The sequence below is a fragment of the Rhinatrema bivittatum genome, chromosome 2 (genome assembly GCF_901001135.1).
Source record: "Rhinatrema bivittatum chromosome 2, aRhiBiv1.1, whole genome shotgun sequence".
NCBI classification, from domain to species: Eukaryota; Metazoa; Chordata; class Amphibia; order Gymnophiona; family Rhinatrematidae; genus Rhinatrema; species Rhinatrema bivittatum.
Genome location: NC_042616.1, coordinates 574,806,856 through 574,832,950, shown reverse-complemented (window position 1 = coordinate 574,832,950; position 26,095 = coordinate 574,806,856). Strand labels below are relative to the sequence as shown.

Genomic DNA, 26,095 nt, shown 5'->3' with positions numbered 1-26,095 from the left:
TATTTTAGATTCTGGTGTAATATTTGTGGTATTCTTTTTCATAGGTAGGGTTGTTATTCTTTGAGTGTTGGCAGATAGTACTGTGTTGATACGGGAGGACCATGCGGAAATATATCATAATAGGTATGATGCCATATGAATTCCAAGATGCAGTTTTCTTGATGGCATCACAACAGTGCATGAAATTATCACAACAACTTGTATATTAATTTTACCTCAGAATGTCATTTTTCATGTAAAATGTTATAAATGCATAATTTAAAATTGTGTATGGGGAGGGGGCGCCAGACTGTAAGGTTTGCCTAGGGTGCCAAATACCCTTGCACTGGCCCTGGTTAGCAAGAGATTATAATTGTTGCAATAGTCATCATAATGTTGATGGTTGTTTTCAGAACAACCTATAGTATTAATTTGCTGGAAATATATATAGTAGAGATGTGAATCGTGTCCTCGATCGTCTTAACGATCGATTTCGGCTGGGAGGGGGAGGGAATCGTATTGTTGCCGTTTGGGTGTGTAAACTATCGTGAAAAATCATTAAAATCATGAGCCGGCACACTAAACCCCCCTAAAACCCACCCCGACCCTTTAAATTAAATCCCCCACCCTCCCGAACCCCCCCCCCCAATGCTTTAAATTACCTGGGGATCCGGTGGTGGTCCAGAACGGCGGCGGTCCGGAACGGCCCCCTCAATAGAATCGTGTTGTCTTCAGCCGGCGCCATTTTTCAAAATGGCCGCCGCAAAATGGCGGCGGCCATAGACAAAAACGATTCGACGCAGGAGGTCGTTCCGGACCCCCGCTGGACTTTTGGCAAGTGTTGTGGGGGTCAGGAGGCCCCCCCAAGCTGGCCAAAATTTTCCTGGGAGTCCAGCGGGGTTCCGGGAGCGATTTCTTGCCGCGAATCGATTTCGTACGGAAAATGGCGCCGGCAGGAGATCGACTGCAGGAGGTCGTTCAGCGGGGGTTCCGGACCGCTGCTGAACGACCTCATGCAGTCGATCTCCTGCCGGCGCCATTTTCCGTACGAAAACGATTCGCGGCAAGAAATCGCTCCCGGAACCCCGCTGGACTCCCAGGAAAATTTTGGCCAGCTTGGGGGGGCCTCCTGACCCCCACAAGACTTGCCAAAAGTCCAGCGGGGGTCCGGAACGACCTCCTGTGTCGAATCGTTTTTGTCTATGGCCGCCGCCATTTTGCGGCGGCCATTTTGAAAAATGGCGCCGGCTGAAGGCAACACGATTCTATTGAGGGGGCCGTTCCGGACCGCTGCCGTTCTGGACCACCGCCAGATCCCCAGGTAATTTAAAGCATTGGGGGGGGGGGTTGGAGGGTGGGGGATTTAATTTAAAGGGTCGGGGGTGGGTTTTAGGGGGTTTTAGTGTGCCGGTTTTCCTGCCCTCCCCCTTCCCCCGATTTACGATTTTTTAACGATAAATCGCGGGAATTGGTATTGTATCGTGGCCCTAACGATTTTTTGACGATTTAAAATATATCGGACAATATTTTAAATCGTCAAAAAATGATTCACATCCCTAATATATAGTTTGCCTGGAATGGGGGCTTGAGTCCCACTTGTGGCAAGCTCAATGTAATAATTTGTGCAAGTCTGACTTCTTGTCTCCTGCTCCTAACTCTCACTTCTATCTCCATTTTCTCATACAATGTCTATTTTTTTTCTAGCTTTAAATGCATTTTTTTTATTTCACTACCTTTTTTTTTTTGCATACCATTTTTTTGATAACCATTTCCCTGCATATAGCTCGTTCCCAATTCATATTGGACATAGCACTTTACCTGACCTTCCTTACTGACAACTACACAAAAACAGTGGTGGAGAGAGAGTAGAGCATACTCAGAATTTGGGGGAATCGAAATATGGCAAGAATCCATCATTTCCTTGGTATATTTAACACAAACTGAAAATAAAAATGATTTCATCTGCACTTGTAATTCATGGATTATAATTCTGGCAAGCTGTGCCTTCTAATAAATTTTGTATTGTTTGAATCCAATTCCCCTTTGATTTAAGGAGTTTATATTTTTATAACCATCTGTATAATATAGAATTATATATAATAAATATGACCAAAAAAGGATTAAAAATAAAAACATCTGCAAAAGGAATTAAAATATAAATATTTATATACCAGTTCTTCATTTTCAAACTGCGTGTTGTACTGTGCTGCTTCTTCTGTGATTGGATTCTGGACAATGTTCCTGCAGACCAGCCATGTTGTTAAGCTAGCAATGAACATCCCAATATCTGGTATAAACACTCTGATTCCATTGCCTGCATCTGCACCCTTTACACTGTAAGAAAAAGTAAAAAAAAAAACAGATTAGCCCTACTTTGGCAAAAATTAAAAAAAGTTCTGTTAATCATGCTTAAGACAGAAGATTAGTAGAGCCACAGAATTTGAAATGAGGAGAGGAGAAGTTACTCATATAGAAAAGGCTTCAGGTATATTTACATAATTAAGCAGCAGTCACTTAATATCAGCTTTGAAATCTCTCTAGTTTCACAATTAAATTTTGAGGTAAGATGTTCAATGTGCTGCAGAGTTAAATTTGAGGCAATTTTGAGATTCTCATTTCTTTGCCCGAGAGCAGATAAAATGGGAAGAGAGGGCACAACTTGTATCACTTGTTTGTAATCTCTAGAACAGAAATGCCAGACATCAATCCTCACAAGCCTCTAATTAGTTCCGGTTTTTAGAATAGCCACAGTGATATGAATGAGTTTCACCTACATACAGTAGTTTTATTTTATGGAGATTTGGTAGGGTACAGCCCATATGCTTACTTCATCCAGCTGCTTTGTTGGTCGACTCCGGAAGTCACAAACCTTGGGTCTGAGCTGCTCCCACTTCATGCTCCGTGAGCAGTTGGCCAGGCAATGGGGAGGTTGCAACCCATCTGCATACTTCTCCTAGCTATCTCAGATGATACTCCAATCCCTTTGGGTTTCCACCAACTGGCCAGAAGGTGCATGCCACAGGTTTATCTCAAGGCAATAGATTTTTGCCTCTCTTTATTTCCTATGGCTTCATTACATTTATTTATTTATTTATTTATTTATTTATTTATTTATTATTTTTATATACCGACATTCTTGCATCAAATACAAATCAAACCGGTTTACATTAAAACAGAATATGCAGGAATATATTTCCTTAGTCTAATACATTAAACATTTATAACAAGGCATTATTAACAAAGATTAAAACTAAGTACTTAGAAACAAGTAAATTAACAAAGAAAAACTACAAAAATTAAAATAGACGGAGCACAAAGGGTTGCACGAAGGGGTGCACAAAGGGGAGTGCCCCTTTGTCGCGCCCCTTCGGCGCGCGTCGCCTGCTGGAAAGGCGCCGTTTACCGGCTCAACGCTGAGATGACGTCAGGGGGGGCTGAGCTCTTCCTCACTGTGTAATCCGATTTCTTTTTCTTGGTTTCAAAGCGAAGTTTTTCTATTTTTTTGGTCTTTTTTACACAGAGATTGCCTGAACAGGTGCCCAATGCTGTTGGGCTGCCCCACTGTATCAGCACCTGCTGGAAAGGTGCCGTTTACCGGCTCGACACTTTCTGATGCTAATCCACCCCAATCACTCTCTCTGCTGCAATCCAGCACTACCATCAAGTCTACAGTCCCCATTCCCTACATTCTTTACCTCATCGGCCATTCTGTCTTCTGCTCTGTCCACTGCTTTTGAACTTCAAAGTTTTCTTCCTTTCATCCAGCCATCTCCACTTTCCCTGACAGCATCTCATCCTTGTTGTGTAGTCATCATAATACCTCTACCTCTCTTCTCTGTTATCTTCTGTTCCTCCAACTGCTCTCATCTGGGAATATCAACCCCAATCCTGGTCTTCCAAGGGAACTTTCACCCTTAACAAAACTGTTATCCCTCCAATCTTATCCCTATCCCCTCTTCTCCTCCTTTATCATTCTACCTACAGAATGCCCATTCTATTTCCAACAAGCTTGTCTACATTCATGACCTCTGTTTCTTCTACTCTTCATATTCTTGCCTTAACTGAGACTTGCTTTGCCATGAAGAATCTGCTTCAGTTGCTGCTTTCAGTTATGGAGGCTGTAGTGGTGGTGGTACTGGATTGCTGTTCTCCTCCTCCTGTAGGTTTTAACCCTTCTTCAATCTCAAACCCACTCTTTTTCTTCTCTTAAGGCCCAATCCATCCACCTATTTATTCCACTGCCTCTACGGGTAACTGTCATTTATGGACCCCCCTGATAAATCCCCCTCCTCTTCTCACCAGTTTTGATTTCTGGATTTCCTCCTTCCTTGAACCATATTCCCATTCCCTTATTTTTGGAAACTTTAACCTCACGCTGATGACTCCTCTGACTCTTATGCCTCAAACATCTATGTCTTAACCTCCCCATTTGATCTCCAACTCTGCTGTACCACCCCTACTTACAAACATGGCCACTGCCTTGACCTAGTACTTTCTTCCAACTGCCATCTCTTAGACTGATCCACCTCAATTCTTCTCTGTTCCTCCCCTCTCAGACCATGATATGATAACTTTCACACCCTCTCCTACAGCCTTGTCCAGTCACCACCATCACCTTCAAGAATCTCCAGTTTGTCAACTTTTGTATGCATTCCACTGTGAATTAAAGCAGGTGAAACGGAATGAGATGGGACTTTTGATAATTGATGAGAAAGCCCATGGAGTGAAGTAGAGCAATTCTTCAACTGAGAGAAGCCAGAGCTCCTTGTTGAGATTGACTTCTGATGAGCCAGTCGTCTAGATAAGGGAAGACATGGACACTTTCCTTGTGTAAGTGTGCTGCTATTACTGCCAGGCATTTTGTGAATATTCTGGGAGCTGAGGCAAGTCCGAATGGTAGTACTCTGTACTGGAAATGCTGATGACCCACCAGAAAACACAGATACTTGCGATGAGGAGGGAATATTGGAATGTGAGCGTAAGCATCTTGTAGATCCAGAGAGCAAAGCCAATCTCCTGTCTGAAAAAGTGGAAGCATGGTGCCTAGAGAAACCATCCTGAACTTTTCTTTCTTCAGAAATTTGTTGAGATTTCTGAGGTCTAGGATGGGACGTAGGCCTTCGATTTTCTTTGGAATGAGGAAATAACGGGAGTAAAATCCTCTGCCCTGCTGAGTCCGGGGCACCAGCTCTACGGCTCTGGCTCTCAGAAGGGTAGATAATTCTGCTTGCAGTTGAATTATGTGATTTTCGCTTAGTGAAAGAGGTCTTGGAGGAGAATCTCTTGGAATTGAGAGAAAATTGAGTTGGTAACCTCGAGATATTATTGAGAGTACCCATTGGTCTGTTGTTATCTGTACCCAATGGTTGTAAAAGGAGGAAACTCAGCCTCCTACTGGTAAATCTGGTTGTGGGTTGTGAAGATGGCTTTGGTCTCTTGTGGTGGCCTTAAAAGCCTGCAGCTGGTCCCGTCTGCAGTGGAGGTTGAGACCTAGCAGCTCTAGGCTGTCTGGGCTGAGATCTTTGCTGTGGACGAGAAGATCTGCCCCTTGATGCTGCAGGGTAATAACGCCTCTGCCTGTAAAAAGGTCTGCGAGTTCCTTCCTTGGTGGACAGCGAGATGATGATGCAGCAGAATCTTGCGGAACTGACGACAGTTGGTGCAAGGTTTCCGTATATTCTTTCAGCTGGGCCACAGCATCCTGTACCTTTGACCCAAAGAGGTTGTCACCTACCCATGGCAAATGAACCAGTTTTTCCTGGATCTCAGGCCTGAGGTCCGAGGCCTTCAGCCATGCCCAGCGACGTGCACTTATACCCGAGGTCGCTACTCTGGAGGCAGTTTCAAAATTGTCGTAAGCGGCTTGGACCTCGTGTTTTCCAGCTTCAAGCCCTTTGTGTATTATAGCTTGAGCTGCTTCTTGGTACTAGAGATGTGCAGTCATTTATCACGAATTAGGCAATTACAACGAAATTGCCTAATTCGTAGTGGTTCGGGGGCCCCGAAACCCGAAAAGGATTTTCCCCGAACTTCGGGGAAATTTCGTTTTTCGGGTTTGCATGGGGAGAGGGGCACATTTAAAAAAAAAAAATTAAAAACCACCCCAAACATTTAGATTAACTATAATACAACCCCCCCCCCATCCCGATCCCTCCCCAAGACTTACGAACATCCCTGGTGGTCCAGCGGGGTCCCGGGTGCCATTTGTTCCTCCGTGCCCATGTGCACCATTGCCAGCCTTGCTCAAAATGGTGCTGAATAGCCTCTGAACTACCATGTGACAGGGGTACCGGCGCCATTGGTCAGCCCCTGTCACATGGTAGGAGCACAAGATGGCGCCGATGGCCATGTGACAGGGGCTGACCAATGGCGCCGATAGCCCCTGCGACATGGTAGTTCAGAGGCTATTCGGCACCATTTTGAGCAAGGCTGGCAATGGCACACATGGGCACGGAGGAACAAATGGCACCCGGGACCCCGCTGGACCACCAGGGATGTTCGTAAGTCTTGGGGAGGGATCGGGATGGTGGGGGGAGTTTGTATGTATGTACGAAAATTATTTTAAATGCTTGGGGTGGGGTTTTTTTAAGCTTCGTTTCCCGCTTCGTTTTTTGGCCCGGTTTCGGGTTTCCTCGTTTCGTTTTTCAGAAAAACTAAACGAGAAAACCCGAATTTTACCACGAAGTATCCGAGCCAAAAAACGACCCGGTGGAAAAAAACGAAGCACATCTCTACTTGGTACTGCTGTGGTAAGGAATTTGAGAGATCTTGCATCTGTTTCCACAGATTCCTCTGGTATTGCGTCATATATAGCTATTGAATTGAGCATGGCTCCCTTATACACTTTCCTGCCCAAAGAGTCCAGGAATCTGTGATCCTTCCCAAGAGGAGTGGAGGAATGAGGTCTTATTCTATTAGACTTATTCTGTGCAGACTCAACAACAACTGATGTGGAAGTTGTGATTTTTGGTATCCAGGGACATTTTGAACTAAATAAGTAGTGTCCACTCTTTTGTTAATGGATGGTACTGAGCATGGATGCTCCCAGAGTCTGTGCTGTAATTCCAACAGTACTTCGTGGACAGGAATCGCCAAGACTTCCTTTGGAGGAACTGTAGGACTTCCAAAGTTTGGAGGAACTGTAGAATTGTAGGACTTCCAAAGTTTGCTGTCTAGTGTCCTCTTCTGATACCAAAGTAAATGGTATGGTGTCTGCCATATCCTTAACAAAGTTAGTGAAGGATAAATCTTCCGGTGGGGATTTCTTCCTTCCCTCCGGAGGAGAAAGGTCAGACATAAAACTCTCAGAAGAAGTATTGGTATATTTGTCTTCCCAGGAATCATATGGGTCTTCTTGACATGGAGAAGTGGGAGAAGACCTTGGTGGTTGAAAAGGCCCTGAAGGGCCTGACTGTGGATTCTCAAATGGGGTCCATCCAGGAACTTCTTCATGTGGTTTGGCTGGAATCGGTTTCGGTGGTAGAGCACCGATGATTGCGTCAAATCTGTTCATTAACAGTTGAAACAACGCTAATCCGGCTGTCCTGGGGCCCCAGGCACTGGTGTCGGTATCGACGGGACTGGTTCTGGCATTGGGTCCGGATCGGCAATGGTAGGGGCATCGGCGTCGATGGCTGCTTCAGTGCTGGTGCAGGTAGCGGCTTCGGTATTGGTACCAGCATCAGTGCAGGCACCAGCATCGGCGGGAACGCCGGTATCTGTGCGGGCACCTGCATCGGTGCGGGCACCGGTATCGACGTCGGCGAGGGCGTCGATGGTTGATGGTCCTTCAACGCTTTGAGCACCACTTGATGAATAAAATCTATCAATTCCTCCGTGATAGCTGGTGCAGGCAGAGCAGCTACACGTGGTGGTGGTGGAGGTGTTGGTCCTTCCACAGGGCTCTATGGGGGCTCGATGGTTGGCGCATCGAGAGGTGAAGGCCTCAGCATCAAAGGCCTTGGTGTTTCTTGTCTACGAGGCCATTTTGCAGTCGATTTCTCTAGGGAGAGAAGCGCCCCTGGTATCGATGGGTGATGATGCAGATGGCGATGCTTCAGCCGATGTTCCTCTGCTGACCTCGTCGATGCCACGGATGGGGTCGGTGATGAACGATCCCCCGAACCTTCCAGATGATGTTTTTTGAGGATTAAACGTTTCAATACTCTGGCCGGAGATGATTGAGTGGACGTCGACGGGGAAGGCAAAAGTTGTAGGTGGAATAAGTGTTCCATCTTCTCTTGTTGGGCCATTCAACCCTTCACGGTCATCTCAGCATACTCTGGACAAGATGTTACATCGTGTGTTTGACCTAAACAAAGGACACACTTGACGTGCGGATCTGTAATGGACATGGTCCGATTACAGTTGGGACATTTTTTAAATCCCGTGGCCATATTTTCGTCAACAGTCGTCGATGAAAATGAGAAGAAAAAATATTTTTTACTCAAGGCATGACGTCACGACGCTTGACGTCACGACATGTGACTGCCTTGAGCGCCAAAATCACACGGGCGCACACAGGCGTGTATTCATTCACTGCCAGCGGGGGCTGCTGGAGGCCGCTTTCGCCGCCGGCTCCCTCCGCCTGGATGAATGCACTCCCGCCGGCTCCCGCTGCCGCCTGGATCAAACGCGCGCCCATCCGCCCGCCGGCTCCCGCCGCCGCCTGGATCAAACGGGCGCCCGCCCGCCCGCCGGCTCCCGCCGCCGCCTGGATCAAACGGGCGCCCACCCGCCCGCCAGCTCCCGCCACCACCTGGATTAAACGCGTGCCCGCTCCCGCCACCGCCTGGATCAAACGCACGCACACCCGCCCTCCAGCTCCCGCCGCCGCCTGGATCAAACACCTGGATGAACAGGCGCCCACCCCACCCGCCCGCCGGCTCCCCGCCGCCGCCTCGCTGACCGCACGCCCGCCCGCCCGTCTGGAGATGGGGGATTCGGAAGTGACAAGGTATTTATATATATATATATATATATATATATGTAACAACTTTACACTGCAAATGTTAGTATATATGGAGGTCGTCCATGGTGCAGTCCGGTACGTAGCTGTTCGAACACCACACTAACACCAGGTAGAGGGTAGGCCGTAAACTAACAGGTTAAGGACGCGGCAAAATAGCAGGTTACAAAAGAGATAATCGGAGCGCGCGTCACAGTATCGGAGGGGAATAGCTAATTTGTTCATTAAATAGCTAATTCGTTCATTTACATATCATATACATGCTGCGTGCGGAAAAGGTTACGGGTCAGTTTCAAGAAGCGCTAAGGACGCGTGAAACTGGAGACTGTATCGCAGGATCGCCTTACGCATCCCAATTGTGCGCCCACAGCGAGTTAATCTCCAACCGCACCTTACAGTATCGAGCTGTTAGTTGGTATCCAGATAATGCACTAAATCTAGTTAACTCGAGGACCAGGGGCACCAATGATTCCTCAGGATTTGTTATGGTAAATAGGATATTGTCTGCAAACATCGAGAGTTTATATTCCTGCTCCCCCACTCGCATCCCTTGAACCGCTGGCTCAGCCCTGATAGCTGCCACCAATGGCTCCAAGTAGATAGTGAAAAGGAGCAGCGAGAGAGGACATCCTTGTCTTGTACCGCAAACAATCCTAAAAGTTTTAGAATAGCCCCCATTGACTTTAATGCAAGCATTAGGGTTTTGATAGAGCCTTTTAATCCATGTGGAAACATTCTCTCCCATTCCCATCTTTTCTAACACAGCTAGCAGGAAGTCCCAATGGATCATGTCAAATGCCTTTTCGGCATCGACCGTAAGCAGAACTAATGGGATTTTAGCCTGTTGCCCCCACCAAATCAAACCTATTACCCTTCTCACATTATCTGCAGCAAGCCTACCTTCTACTCGGCCTACTCACTTCTACTTCTACTTCTACTCGGCCTACCAGCGAACTCCATAAAACCCTTACAGATGCTGCAAAACGCCTCAGCCAGGATTTTGACTAAGACCAACAAAAGAGATCATATTACTCCCATCCTAATGAACCTGCATTGGCTCCCAATTAAGTTTAGAATCATGTACAAAGTTCTAACGATCATACACAAAACCATTCACAAGTTCATTCCACTGGAGCTAAATATCCCGTTCCAGCCACATATACCCTCCAGACCGATGAGATCCACTTATAGAAATACCCTCGTTACCCCACCCATCAAAACTTCTTTAAGAAAACGTGCTCTATCCACATCGGGCCCTGTGCAATGGAACTCTCTTCCTCCAGACCTCCGGCTAGAACAATGCCCAATTACATTTAAAAAGAGACTCAAAACTTGGCTGTTCGAACAAGCTTTTCATTTATGCAGATGATCTTTCTTATACATCACCCTACTCACTAACTGTCCAGCTCTCAGGTTAGCTTTCTTTCTCTACAGTTGATCAATTCTAATTTATGTACCTTTACCCTAACCCTAAGTTAACTTATTATGCATTTAGATCCTTAGCCAGTTAATCTTCGGTTCCAAGAAAGAGCCTATTATTATTTATTTGTTTCTCTCTGATCCCAGTTTCATTGCTCCAAGTTTTTTATCCCTTGTTTAATGTAAAGCATTCTTACATGCTTGTTATTGTTATTCTGTAAACCGAAGTGATATGTAATTTTTCTACATGAATATCGGTATATAAAAGTGTTAAATAAATAAATAAATAAGCCTACTAGGTACAAACCCTGACTGATCCGGGTGAATCAAATGGGTAGCCAGGTGAATTAAGCTAGCACCTTGGCCAGTATTTTTAGATCTAGATTTATCAGGGATATAGGTCTGTAAGACCCACACTGCTTCGGATCCCTACCTGGCTTTGCCAAAATCGTAATCCCCACTTTATTAGCCTCTTCAGTGATTAGCCCGTTCTTCAGAAGGTTGTTGAAAGCATTAGTGAGAGGTCTAGTGATTATATTAGTTAATTTCTTATAGAACCCCACTGTGTATCCGTCCACCCTGGGAGATTTGCCTAGTTTCAAACTCTGAATCGCTCGAGCAACCTCAAGTTCGGAGATGTCTCTATAGTATTTAAAATATCCTGTTGTGAGGTCTACAGCTGTGGTAGGACAATATCTGTTAAGTATTCCTGTATTTTCTCTTGTGAGATATCTGTTCTCCTGTAGTACAATGTTTGATAAAACTGAGTGAACCTTTCTGTGACAGCGGCATTCTCAGAAACTATTTCCCCTGTCTCATTTTTTATTTTTAATATTTGGTTAAGACTCAGCCTAGCTTTGAGACGGCGAGCCAGTAGCCTTGTTACCACCCTCATAGAATTCTTGTTTCACTTTATCCAATTGATAAGCGATATTCCCCAAATCTAGCTTGTCCAGGTCAGCACTCAACTTCTCCAATTGTGATCGTAGAAGAGGGTCTGGTCTCCGCTTATTCCTAATTTCCAAGGCTTCTAATTGTCGGAAGATATTAAATCTTTGACTCTCTCTCTCCTTTTTTACAAAAGCTGCCCTAGAGATGAGCTTGCCTCTGGCTACTGCTTTAAAACAATCCCAGATGGTATTGGGGGATACATCCCCAGTATCATTCTCCACTAGATATTGTTCCATCTCTTTTTTGAGTTGTAATTTATATTGTGTGTCATCAAGTAGACTTTCATTGAGCCGCCAGTACCTCTCCCCTCCCTGGTCTCGCAGACCCTTCAAAGTGAGCCTAATAGAGGCATGGTCTGACCAAGTGAGCACATCAATGTTAGCATCTGGTATATAATTAACCAGAGCCTTATCTACTAAGAACATATCAATCCTAGAGTATGTCCCATGAGCCTGAGAGTAAAAGGTGAAATCTCATTCTGAAGCATGTAGGTGGCGCCAGATATCCACTAGGTTCCAGTCTTGCAGAAACGCTTTCAAACATTTCCTATGTGCCTTGGAATGGGTTGCAGCTCTCCTACTATTATCTAAGTATGGGTAACAGGTTAGATTATAATCCACTCCCACAATCACCAATCCCTCTGCCCATTATTGCTTATCCGCAGATACCCTATTTACAAAGGATCCTTGTCCAAAATTGGGAGCATATATATTCACTAATGTATATACCTGTGTACCTATTTTTATTTTAAGAAGTAGATATCTACCTTCCTGGTCCTGTATCACAGATTGCACGTCCACTGTTAAATTTTTAGAGAAAAGAATTCCCACCCCACTATATTTGCTCTTGCTAGTGGCTGTTGCGAAGTACTGTATAGGAAAATTTTGTGATGCTTGTTTTTAAGTGTGTCTCTTGGCAAAATAGTATATCTACTTTGGCGTTAATGGCGTCCTGTAATAATCTTTTCCTTTTATGATATGTGTTCAACCCCTTAACGTTCCAGGACATCATTTTAAGCATTCCCACCATATTAATCAAGACAACCTGGAATTAGTGTGCAGCAACTGCAAAAGATTGTTAGGCATATACTTATCCACCCCTGTCTACCATTGACCATCCAAACAGAGACTGTTAAACCACATATAGTAGGTAAACACTGCATCAACCATTTACTCCTGTGAAAACCCCTTACCCACCCTCCCTCCTTCTCACCCCCACACCCTCCCAACTCCCCCCCCCCCAGCTCTCCGAGGAATATAGACACCCATCTTGTTACGAGTGCGCGCGGGCACGGTCGTCTCGGGCGGGAAGTGAGCCCTTGGGCCACGGCAGGACCCCAGGAGGAGCCCAAGGCCACACCGTGGGAGGTGAGCTGAGCAGGCATGGTGAGCCAGGCAGGCAGGAACAGAAGCAAGGAGTCCGACCCTCAGCCGGACCTGCATGCCCATGGTAGCCAACACGGGGAAGTTGACTAATGAACGGTCCTCCGACTGTTCCCGGCCCTTTCGGACCTGCCGCTGGGAACGGCAATGGGCAGCAGGCCGGACAGAGGCGAGGGCAGACAGAGTCCTTAAACAGAAGACATCAGACGGGGCAGAAGCAGGCTGAAGCAAGACGGAGACATCAGGACAAGGGCTGAAACGAGACACAGGAAAGATCCAGGCGAGCAGGAACTCCGATGCTGGGATACTCACATCCGAAGGCCCCTCGGCTGGCAGAAGCTCAAGAGCCCGTGGGACGAATCCCTCCTGTTGGCCACTCCAGGGCCCAACAGGACAGAAGGCTCAGGAACCAGACGAGGACGTAGGTCAAGGCAGAGACAGGAAGACATCCGGGCAAGGGCTGAAGCAGACACTGTAGACAAGGCTGGACGGAAACATGGCACTGTCCATCAGGGCGCCCTACTCAGCCCACCCGTGGGACTGAGTCGTGGACCACCCTGTCCCAGACGCGCCCTACACAGCCCAGGAAGGCTGGTCGCGGACCACGCTGAGAAGGAGGGTGCAGGGAAACTCCAGACGAACAGGAACTCCGATGCTGGGATACTCACATCCGAAGTCCTTACGGCTGGCAGGCACAGGAACAAACATCTAGGCAGAGACACTGGACAGGGATCCATCAAAGCATATGATGATCACGGAAGACCTGGATCAGCAAGGATACAGACGACTGTAGGACCTGATCCGCAGGCCCCGTGCAAATGAACAGACAGTCCTTAAATACTGGAGGTAGAAGGCAACTCCCTGGGAGGAGCTTGCCAGGACCGCCCACCGCTGGGCCTATAAGTCAGGTGGAGAGCTGCGGGCCAGCCCCTAGGAGAAGGGCGTCGCCAAACAGGAAGTCCAAACGCTGGCAAGCAAGCCACAGGCACAGCTAGGCCTCTCAGGCCCTGGAGCAAGTCCCGGATGGAACACAGGCGAGGCCCAGGCTTCAGAGCAGCCTCCGGAGGAAGGTAAGAGACCTCCTGTAGCGCAGCAACAGGGGGGATCGCAACACATCTCATAACCACATGAGGACCCCCTTATATATAAACAGATTCAAACAAAACATCCCCCCTTCAAACAATGTCTTGGTTAAACCAGTCACTCCAAAGGCAAAATGTGACTATCATAGGATACTGGCAACTGAATTAATCCGTCGGCCAATCGCATCCAGTGTGAGACAAGAAATCATAATGAAGTCCATGATCTCTACACTCTGACCATGTGCTGCCAGAACCAACAGCAGGGATTATATAAACCCAAACTGCATTGTCTCAGTTTTCCGCTCTTCTAGCACTCATCTCTCCTCCTGAATGGCGTCGCAAGCGTTTGCCACCATTTGGTACTCTCTGCCATCTTTGATGGGCAGCTTGTGAAAATCCAGTCTGCTCTGGCTGTTTAGGGTATGGCAGCGTTCCCTTCAAAAGCCCAGCTGCTTGCATGATAGTCATTGCCTCCTCAACCATCTGCACTCTTGAAGTGATTCTGTTAATGGTAAATTGCAGGCCGAATGGGAATAACCATTTATATCTGTGTTCTCCAGCTCTTAATACTTGGAGTAAGTCCCGAAATTCCCTCCGTTTCCGTATGGTTATGGGGGACAGATCCTGGAAAATTTCAACTCAATTGCCATGCCATTGAAAATCAGTAAGTCTCCGTGTGCTCAGCAGTATTTTTTTCCTTGAGTTGAAATTCATGAAAACTTACCACGATGTCTCTGGGGACATTGCCCCTCGGCCTAGCCAGTGATCGGTGAGCTCTATCCAGATTAATTTTTGGTGCTGCCTGTGGCTCAACTGCCTGATCTTCCTGTAGAATTAGCAGACAAATATCCTGTATGACTTTTGCACAGTCCGCATTTGCTTCTCCCTCTGGGATCCTGCAAAAATGCAGGTTTCCCTGCCGTGACCTATTCTTTAGGTCCTCTAGCCATGCATTTTGGTCTTCCTGTTTTTGTTTGAGCATAGAGACTTCTGAGCTCGCTGCCTTTAAAGCTGTCTCCTGCTCTGTCACCTGGCTTTCCACAGAGGGCACCTGCACCCCCAGCTCCTCATGCTTGCGCCGCAGATCTGCTGCTAATTGTTGGAATTCAGTCTTGAGTGCTCCCATTCCATCCTGAATTTCCTGAAACCAAGCCTGGAAATCTGCTCTGGAAATATCGGGGTCTACCAAGCCTCCTCCTGCCACCGGGGAGCTCGTTCGCTGGCGTTCCGGGCTCTCCACAATCGCAGCCTCTCCCTGCCTGGATGTCACAAGGCCTTCCTTACGTTTATCGGGTTCCCCCTCAAAAGAAAACTGGTGGAGGTCCACGGTTTTCTTCCTTACCGACATCACTGTAGATGTTCTTTTATTGCCTGTGATTTTAGTCTCAAAGGACCCACGGATGGTGCGCTTAGCGGGGGATTTACTTCTTGATAAGCGGGGAACTCAAGCCTCACGCCACAATTTGGGTAGATGACATCACTTCCTCCGAGACTGGTGGTTTCTAACTGGAGCAAAAGCAGGATGTTTTCTGCTTGCAACAGCCATCTTCTCCTCAGTTTGGGCCCTCAGGTGCTGGCGGCTGGAAGGACTTGGACAGGAATAACAGAAAACACAAGACAACACTTGACAACGTACAACCTAAACTGAAGATGTAAAGGTACCCACTGAAGTAGAGCAGGACCACGGCAGGAAAATCTGAAGATACCAAGGGACCAACAGGTAGTAGCACTTCAGAAATACAGGATACATGAAGCAATCTAGAATTTAACAGTATTCAAGGATACACAAAGCAATCTGGAATTAAACAGGAACACATGATACATGAAGCAATCTAGGAGTAAACAGAAACATGAAATGTAGGACTGAACCTAGGACCAAATGTAAGGCAAGGTACAGACTGTGAGTCTGGAATAGCTGTCCAAACAGGAACAAGATGGATGCCATCTAGAAGTGTGGGCCATAGAGCTGGGAGGACCATCTAAAGGTACAAGAGGGACACAGAGGCTCTCTGCTGGCAAGAGGCAAGAACCACCCAACAATGCCTCACAAGACTCAGAAACACCATCATGAAATACTGTTTTATAAAATGGGTGGTGGATGTCTGGAATGCCCTCTTGAAATGCATGTTGAAAGCTAAAATGGTAACAGACTTCAAGACATCATTGGATAAACACAGAAGATCCTTAAAAAAAAAGTAAAGGGATAGTGATAGCATAGGCCAAGGAGGAGGCCAAGGGAATTACCCACACTGAGCGGCAGTTATGATCCTAATAGTAGTAGTATGACTACATCTGACTTCAAAGACAAATGTAGGCCATCCTTACCATATAATCATTTATTGCTCTATACATAGTCCCAGCATCCAGCGATAAAGCAAAAGATATTGGGAAAAATAAAGATTAAAGATATATTAAATTAGACTTTTAAACTTAGCCAAGCAGGAACCAGGTAAGCTGTTCAGCCCTCAGCCAGGCCACATATGCTTGAATTCTATGTGTTTTTAGAATTTGGTAGTGCTTAGATGGATACCTCTTGCTGTGTAACTGATTATACACCACACCCAGAAAATTTGGTAGATGGCGCCTGCACTTCTTTCTACATAGAGGATTTAAAATGTCTAACAAGATAATACCACAACACAAAGAACGAACCAGCAGAATAAGAATACTATGTATTAAAGAATATCTTTTTAAATTATTCAGCCACATATCAGACAGAAGCAAAATAGGAGAAATAAGTAGCTGAAGAAAATTTGAGTAGTATCTTAGCTTCCAATGCAGTAATGGGTAGAGATGTGATTGGGCCGAACATTTGGTTTTGCCTTCGTTATTGGCCCGCCGCGAGAAATTTCATTTTCCCGTGGTTTGGGCCGATTTTTTTTTGGCTACCCCGAAAGTTTAATTAACTACAACCCCCCACCCTCCCATCCCCCCCAAGACTTGCCAAAAGTCCCTGGTGGTCCAGCAGGGGTCCCGGGAGCGATCTCCCACTCTCGGGCCGTCGGCTGCCAGTAATCAAAATGGCGCCGGTGGCTCTTTGCCCTTACCATGTGACAGGGGCTATTGGTGCCATTGGCCGGCCTCTGTCACATGATAGGAGCAATGGACGGCTGGCACCATCTTAAAAAATGGCTGCAACATGTCACTAAAGACATTTTTAGCATGCTCATCTAGATTTTTTTCCACCAAACTGCGGCACTCTGAGCAATGAGAATGGCAAGTAATTTCACCAGGACAAGGTAGCAATGGAAAAACACTATCAGAGCAAATGGAGCTTATCAGTGCTTGCAGACTATTGCTGGACAGTGACAAGAGATGTTCCATTTAATGAAATTAAAAGACAAGCCAAGAAGAGCGGAGCAGCCACTGAATAAGGACTAAACTATGTACATCCATATACATAATTGTTTTTGGCTTTTTGTTTCATATTTAATTTTATTTCTATAATCCTTTTTCTGCTTTAATTTTTAAAGTGTTACATGATCAGTACAGGTGAAATATTATGCAATCATATATACATGAAAAGTCCTAAGTTTGCATTTATGATTAATAGTCTACTATCTATGAACTATCTATGCAATAGACTTAGACGTAAAATGTAAAAACTTAAATATAATGGAAACAGTAGCCAATCAGCTGGGTTAGTTGTCATATTTGAATTCAGCACATCAACATTAATAATAAATGGCACATTTTATCACTGAAGCAAATGAATTATACAAATGTGTGTACCATTGTTAATATGCCAAAGTTAGTGAACATCTTTCTACTAGAAATTCTTCATCGTTCAAAATGTGGGTGAATCCAGACAGACTACTAAATTTTATACTACTGAGAATAAAATAATTCTTTATTCTGGCTCTGTAGCTCAGTGGTTAGAGCACTGGTCTTGTAAACCAGGGGCATGAAGTCAATTCTCATCAGAGCCTACAACTATGCATTTGCCAGTCCAGAAAAAAAGCCTACATTTATCTATGGCAAAAAAGAGGATCCTAAGTAAAGAATTCAGATCTATATTATCAGGCATTTAAACTAGGGAGCGGAGGTGGCCAGTGAAATTATCATGTCACCACCAAGCAATACAGGAAAAGGGAAGAGAGAATAACTCAACAAAGCAGAAAAGTGACTAGGAAGGGCAGTTATGACCACAAATGCAGTTAATGGACTTCTCCTCCAAGAACTTATCCAAATCTTTTTTGAACCCAGCTACACTAACTGCACTAACCACATCCTCTGGCAACACATTCCAGAGCTTAATTGTGTGTTGAGTGAAGAATATTTTTTTCCAGTTACTCTTAAATGTGCTACTTGCTAACTTCATGGAATGCCCCCTAGACCTTCTATTATCTGAAAGTGTAAAAAAACCGATTCACATCTACTCGTTTAAGACCTCTCATGATCATAAACATCTCTATCATATCCCCCCTCAGCCGTCTCTTCTCCAAGCTGAACATCCCTAACCTCTTCAGCCTTTCCTCATAGGGGAGCTGTTCCACCCCCTTTATGATTTTGGTTGCCCTTCTCTGTACCTTCTCCATTGCAACTATATCTTTTTTGAGATGTGGCGACCAATATTATACACACAATTCAAGGTGCTGTCTCACCAAGGAGTGATACAGAGGCATTATGACAATTTCTATTTTATGAACCTTTCCCTTGGTGCTCACTCCCAAGCTTCTCATTTTATTCACAAGCCTCCCACGTGAGACCATATCAAAAGCTTTGTTGAAATCCAAGTAGATCACATCAAACACTCTTCCTTCATCCAATTCTCTAATTATCTAATAAAAACATCAATCAGATTTGTCTGACATGACCTTCCTGTTGTGAATCCATGCTGCCTCAGGACCAGCAATCTATAAATACTTCACTATCCTTTCCCTCAGCAGACTCTCCATTGATTTTCCCACCACTGAGGTGAGGCTAAGCGGCCTGTAGTTTCCAGCCTCTTCTCTGATACCACTGTTGTGAAGTGGGACCACAACCACTCTTCTCCAATCCCATAGCACCTCTCCCATTTCCAGAGATCTATTGAACAGATCATTCAGTGGATCCTGTGGCAAATCTCTGAGTTCCCGCAGTATCCTGGAATGTATGCCATCCGGACCCATGGCCTTGTCCACTTTCAGTTTGCCTAGCTCTTCCCATACATTATTTTCTGTAAACGGAGTTTCACCTACCCCATTCCCATTTATGGTCCTGCCAACCAGTAGCAGACCTTCTCCAGGGACTTCTTTAATGAACACCAAACTGAATTATTTGTTTGATGTTTATGCCATTTCTTTGTCTCTCTCCACACACTTTCAATTTCGTTATACCACTGCTAGCCTCCCTTCTTTCTCTGATATACCTGGATGGAGTGGCAGTTACTACCCTTAACAGAAACATGGGGGTAAATGCACAGAATGGCAATTACTACCATAAGAAACTTGCTGGACAAACTGGATGGACCATTTGGTCCTTTTGTGCCATCATTATTGTGCTACTGTGCTATTCATTGCTATTAGCTATTCAATTTCTGTTTCAAGGAATCCCAGCAAGATGCTTCTTCATAATCAATTATTGAAAATACTGCCACCATTGCCTCAGAAGCAATAACCAATGTACAGGAGTGTGCTTCTGGTTTTGACTAATGCACTTCTGCTGCCCATTCATGCCTCTGCCCATGCCCCTGACCTGCTAATGCCAGCTTAGATGGTTCTCCTGCCTATTTCTTGTGCTCCAAAACACGAGGGGGAGGATTAGGTGGCTATGGTACAAGAATTCCAAATTTCAACTGCTTCTGCCTTGCATTGCCTTCCTCTCTTGCCATTTTGCATCTAGAAAAGTCTCTCTTCGATTTAGTGGCCATTTGTATTCCTGCTACTAGGCTGGGCAGGCTCTTCACCAATTCCTCTGCCCTTCATCTCCCTTTTCCTGACATGATGGAATTTGTTGAAGTGCACTATCAATCAATTTCTTTGATTGGGTGACTAGATAGTTGGATCAGGGAGAGCATTACTTTGATTTCAGTAAGGCCTTTAACATACATAGATGACTTTTAAATAAATTGCATACCCTTGGTATGGGACCTAAAGTGACTGAATGGATTAGAAACTGGCTGAGTGAAAGGAAATATAGGAAGAGATAAATGGAGTTTACTCCAATGAGGAGGACATTACTAGCATTGTACCTCTGGGATTGGTCCTTTTCAACATTTTTGTGAGTGACATATAGCAGAAGCATTGTCAGGAAAGGTTTGGTAATCGTAATTTATTTTTATATATCAATTTTCACAATCACATCAAAATGGTGTACTATAAAAATGTAAAAAGTAATACAATATAGTAAATCAATATACAAATAAAAATCAAAAAGGTAATACAATATAGCAAACCAAAATACAAACAATAAACACACATTAAAACACAAAAATAATTAAAATGCTGATAATACCAACATCTACAAAGGGTAGGACAGCCAGGAAGGAATGGAAAAATGATTAAGGATATAGCAAAGCTCGTGGAATGGTCTAGGGTCTTGTAGCTAAGATTTAATGCTAAAAAATATAGAGTATTGCATTTAGGATGCAAAAATCCAAGGGAGAGGTACAGTATTGGAGGTGAAATTCTTCTAAGCACAAAAGAGTGGGATATGGGGTTCATCGTATATGATGATCTTAAGGTGGCCAAACAGGTAGATAAACAATGGCAAAAGGCAGAAAGATGATTGGCTGTATAGGAAGAGGAATGGTTAGTAGAAAAAAGGAGATGATGGTGAGGCCTCATTTGGAACACTGGGTACAATTCTGGAGACTGCACCTTCAAAAGGATATAAACTGGTTGGAGTTGGTCAGAGGATGGTTAATAAAATGGTCAGTGGTGTTTGTTCTAAATCATATGGAGATAGACTTAAAGATCTAAACATGTATACCCTAGAGGAAAGACAAGATAGGGGAGATATAAGAGAGACATTTAAATATCCCAAAGCTTTCTATTTAAATAAATAAACCTAGAATGGTTAGATTCAGTAGTAATCTTAGGAAATATTTCTTTACAGAAAAACTGGTGGATGCATGGAACAGTCTCCCAGTGGAGGTGATGAAACAAAAAGGTATCTGAATTCAAGAAAGCATAAGATAAACACAGAGGATCTTTGAGGGAGTGATGGGAATTCTAAAGCTAAATTAGTTGGGCAGATGGGCAGACTAGATAGGCTATTAGTTCTTTTTCTACCATGTTTCTAAGCCTATTGGAGTTTTGGATATTACAGAGGAATTGCTTTATTGATATTGTAACTGTACCCTCACTCACAGTATGGAGAACTATCTGTCACACATACATATACACAGACACATACACAGACACAGACACACACACACACATATATTTACAGACCTTTACAAGTGTGACTATTTTTCCAATCCACAAAATAATTGTTGAACATTAATAGAAGCAAAAAGACTGGTAACCTGGTAATACTTTCTAGGGGTATGCATTCGTTTGCAACATATTGGCAATCCGCAATTTATATGCCATATTCATTGTATTCGTGGGGGTCATGAAACGTATGGAGAACCCCCATGAATACAACGTATCACTAATGAATAAACCCCCACCCTCCTGACCCCCCCCAAGACTTGCCAAAAGTCCCTGGTGGTCCAGCGGGGGTCCTGGAGCGATCTCCTGCACTCGGGCTGTTGGCTGCAGGTTTTCAAAATGGCGCCGATAGCCTTTGCCCTTACTATGTCACAGGGGCTACCGGTGCCATTGGTCGGCCCCTGTCACATGGTAGGAGCACAAGATGGCGCCGGCTGTCCATTGCTCCTACCATGTGACAGGGGCTGACCAATGGCACCGGTAGCCCCTGTGACATAGAAAGGGCAAAGACTATCGGCGCCATTTTGAATATCGGCAGCCGACGGCCCGAGTGCAGGAGATCACTCCAGGACCCCCGCTGGACCACAGGGACTTTTGGCAAGTCTTGGGGGGGGTCAGGAGGTTGGGGGGTTGTAGTAAATTAAATTTAAAGGGTTGGGATGGGGTTTTTTTGGGAAACAAATACATATGTAACTAATGAACGGCTCGGGGTCCCCCGAGAACGGATGCAATGGATTTGGGTCCCAACGAATACGAATACCGAATGTGACGAATCCGTTCCTGCGGCACATCCCTAATACTTTCTTCATTTTCAGTCTGTCAGTGTGCTTACCTCACTGGTGTCCAGCTAGAGACAAAATAATAACTAACACTACTGTCTCCACACTGTCTGCTTCCCAGATTCTCCCTCAGTGAAGAGAAAAATTAAAAACAGCAATAGTGTCACTGCCTCTGTCTTCTTAGCATAGTGAGTGAGACAACTATAGCACACAGAAGATCAGAAGCAGCCCTTTACCAGTGTAAAATCCAAAAGTTTCAAGATTTTTTTTTAACTCTGATAAGGCTTCTCCAAACATGTCATTCCTTACCAACTGCTAGAGAGGAAATACAGTGTTTCCTGCACATGCTCAGAGTTTACAGAGGGAGAAGGTCAGCATCACTTTATCAAGCTAACAGCTATAGTATAGTTAAACTGATGCTGCGCTATGATTTGTCCTTTATATGGTTTCCTTGCTAACTTGTCCTGCCTTGGCTCTGATAAGGTTGTGAGGTTACACAGACAAGAGTTGGATGCTATAGTTACCAGTATTTCTTTTTGCTCAGCATAATATATCATTAGACTTGAATAGCAAACAAATGAAATAAAAACTGTTCTTTCATTCATAGGACCCGGCCCCCCCATTCATTTCTAGGATCTACAAATGAAACAAAAATACACTAATTCATTGTGTTTTACTCATTCATTTCAAAAGAATGTATATCCCTATTCATTATTCCTGCAGAATTACTCTCTCCTACCTCATCAACAAGTGGAAATGGATGAAGGCAAGCATCTCATAAGAAGAACATGCCATACTGGGTCAGACCAAGGATCCATCAAGCCCAGCATCCTGTTTCCAACATGTTGTGCTCAGGGATGGACCCTGGGGCAAGGATGGAATGGCTCCTGAAAGGGAACAGGAGGTAACTGGCCCCAGGGGGCAGAGCACTGAAGGAGACAGAGGCTAGATAAAGCTTCACCTCTGGAAGCCAGAGTTCCCCCCGGGAGGAGCCCATAGGGACCCAGGCCACTTGGACTTAGATGGGCCTTGCAGGGTCTCCTGGGAGAATGATAGCCCAGCATGCCCACAGACAGAGCGCAGTCAGGTTCAACCTGGAGCAGGGAGAACCAGAACAGAATTGGTGACAACAAGGCGAGGAACAGAGCCAGAATCTGGAGGCATGGTCAGGCAGGTGAAAGGTCAATGTGTCAGTCCAAACAGTAGTCACCGAAGCAAGGGTCAGATACCACAGGTAGTCAAAGGCAAGTAGAGGTCTAGAGGCAGGCAGCAGACAGGAACATGCTGAGGTCAGTACCAGAAGTCAGTCCAAGGGTACTACCTGGGAAGGCAGATAGAGGAACACAGGAACAGGCAGGACTCAGGAACGGAAGGATCCTGGAACGAGACTAGGAACAAGTGCAGAGACAATCTAGCATACAAGCTGACCCGATGCAGTGCTCGATCTTCATCCTGCCAGGCCACTTCTCCAGCCATCAGCAGGAACACGGAAGACCAGACAGAACCGATCGAGAGGAGCAAGGTCCAGGGCAAGTAGTTGAACAAGGCAGAGATATTCTGGTTCCAGTCATTGTAGATGTTCTTGGAATTCTTGAAGTGGGAGCTGGGACCCACAAGCTTGGAAATGAGTGTTTTGGATTCAGGAATGTGTGGGCTGGGACCCATGAACTTGGAATCAACTCTAGGAAGCCCTGAGAGTGGGACATGAACCCATGACTTTTCAGATCAAGGTCTCTTTACTTTAGGCACTGCACCACATGCCAAGGCAAGGAAGTGAAGTCAGGAACTTCCTTATATTGTAGATCAGCGGTTCTCAACCTGTGGGTCGCGACCCCGGCGGGGGTCGAACGACCAAAACGCAGGGGTCATCTAAAGTAGGTCCCCAACCACCGGTCCGCGGACCAGTACCGGGCCGTTGGGGTTTTTTGCCGGTCCGCGGCGCCGCGGCTGCTGCGGGGAGGCGGGGCGAAGCTGGCAACCTGCCTCCTCCAACCCCAAAAGGGAAGAGACATGGCCCAAAAAGCTAGCGCGTCGCAGTGACGTATGTTGCTGGAGCCGCGCAGGCAGGAAGGAGGTGTATCAGCCACTGCAGGTGCTCCTCCTACTTCCTTCCTGCCCGCCCTGCCCCGGAAGACAAATGTTGCCGGAGCCGCACGGGGAGGAAGGAGGAGGAGCGTCAGCCGCGTGGGTAGAAGAGGCGCTTCAGCCGCGTGCAGAAGAGGAGCAGCGGGGCCGGGAAGACTAGGGCCACTGCAGAGCCCATCCTGTGGCAACCCGTAAAGAAGAGGCCCAGAGGTGAGAGAGAGGTGTGTGCGAGTATGAGATGAGTTGAGAGACTGTGTGTGTTTGCAGAGACAGCATGTCATAGCCTCTGTGTGTGTGAAAGAGACAGCATGTAAGAGTGAGAGCCTGTGCTTGAGCAAGGCAGCATGTGGGGGTGTGAGAGAGCCTGTGTGTGAGACTCAGACAGCCTGTGCCAGTGAGAGCCTGTGTATGTGTGTGTGAGAGAGAAATGCATGAGAACCTGACTGTGTGTTTGAGGGAAGAAGACAGGTGGAGAGAAAAGAAATAGAAAAAAAAAGGCAATATAAAAGGAAATGGCAAAAAATTAGAAAGGGAAGCAGATGTAAAAAAAAAATAAATTACTTTTTACTGATTGGCACATGTAATCTTTGGGAATGTGCAAGAGTAGCACTTTCTCTATGGCGGATCTCACAATGTACGAGATCAACATGGAGGAAATAGAAACCCACGGGGCCTGCACAGAGGAGGCAGCAGAATGGGCTTCAGTGCCAATAGCAGCAATCAGTGCCTCCCCAATAGCCACGTGGCAGCAGTGGCAGTAATTAGATTAATTGTTTGACTCAGCTGGAGGTGACAAAGTATGAAGTGGGATGTGAAATCAGCTTGATCTGGTGGAGAATTAGGATTGCTGTTACACATGAACTGTATTTGGCAAAAATAAAGGGAGCCAGGATAATCAATTGATGCCTACAGCTGAGGACTGATTCATTATGACTCATGTAGAAATTAGTGCATTTTCCAGATTAGTCTGCATAACACAATTCTCAACATTCAGCATTATTTCTGCTGCATAGAGTTTTATCTGAGAGGCTCTGAGGTTGTGAGGGAGCCAGTAAGAGTGAGAGCATGAGTGTGTATGAGAAAATCCAGGGGAGTAAGAGTGTGTGTGTGTGAGTGGGGGGGGGGGGGGGGGGGGGGAGAGTGTCTTACACCCTGAGAGTGTATCAGTGTCTGTGAGAGTGAGAGGTTATGGTGGGTATAAGAGCATGAATGTGTATGTATGTGACAGTGTATGTGTGAGAGAGAATGGACATGTGAGTGTATGTGTGAGAGAGAGAGGATAACCTCCTAATCCTCGACAATATCAGGGTGACTGGAAATCAAGAGCTCCCATGTATGGACAGCAGGGGCTTTTTAAAATCCATATTAGTTTTAATTATTGTGTGTTATTTGATATATGTGCTGTTTTGAAATATTATTGGTGTTTGGGAAATTATAAAAATGTATATGATTTTAATTAATAGAAATTCTATTTATCAGTAATTTTAAAATATTCTTTTATTAGTATGGTTTTACTATTATAACTGATGCTTTATGTTTCTTAATTTTATTGTTTTATGAGGAATGGTGGTTCTGTTTATAAATGTCATAATAAATAAGTATGCACTAAAATCCAACCCCATCCATAACCCTGCCCCCATATGACCAAAGCCCCACCCTCACCCCGCCCTCGCCCCGCCCTCGCGGGGCGAGGGCGGGGCGAGGGCGGGGCGAGGGGTCACCGCAACATGAGGAACTGTATTTCGGGGTCACGGCATTAGAAAGGTTGAGAACCACTGTTGTAGATCAATCAGGGCGCGCCGCGGAACTCGGACCTGCCCTTGGCCCTACAAGTCTCGGGGCAGGCTGTGCACACATAGGGGCGTGGCTAGCATGGAGGAAGATGCTGAACCTTGGCTTGAGGCCTGGCATGCAGTGGAAGGCCCGGAGACTGAAGCCGTGGGCCGCCAGGGCCTAGCAACTACCGAGAGGGAGGTTGTCCCGGGACCTGCAGAGGAACTATGCAGGTGAGCGGTCCTGTGCACGGGGCGGCCGCGGGTGGGGCGTGTAACACAACAGTGGCCAATCCAGGCCATAAGAACCTGGCAAGTAC

General features: G+C 45.6%; 1 protein-coding gene and 1 non-coding gene across 2 annotated transcripts in view; one reads left to right on the top strand and one right to left on the bottom strand.

Annotated features, from left to right (window-relative positions):
* Positions 1 to 26,095, bottom strand: part of PIEZO2 (piezo type mechanosensitive ion channel component 2) — a 1,301,103-nt gene that overhangs the window by 771,601 nt on the left and 503,407 nt on the right. Inside the window, exon 5 of the mRNA XM_029587157.1 lies at positions 2,151 to 2,313. Coding sequence (XP_029443017.1) covers positions 2,151 to 2,313 — 163 coding nt within the window. The remainder of the gene's footprint in view (positions 1 to 2,150; positions 2,314 to 26,095) is intronic.
* Positions 17,639 to 17,710, top strand: TRNAT-UGU. The gene has a single exon. It is a non-coding gene; the product is annotated as a tRNA-Thr (tRNA).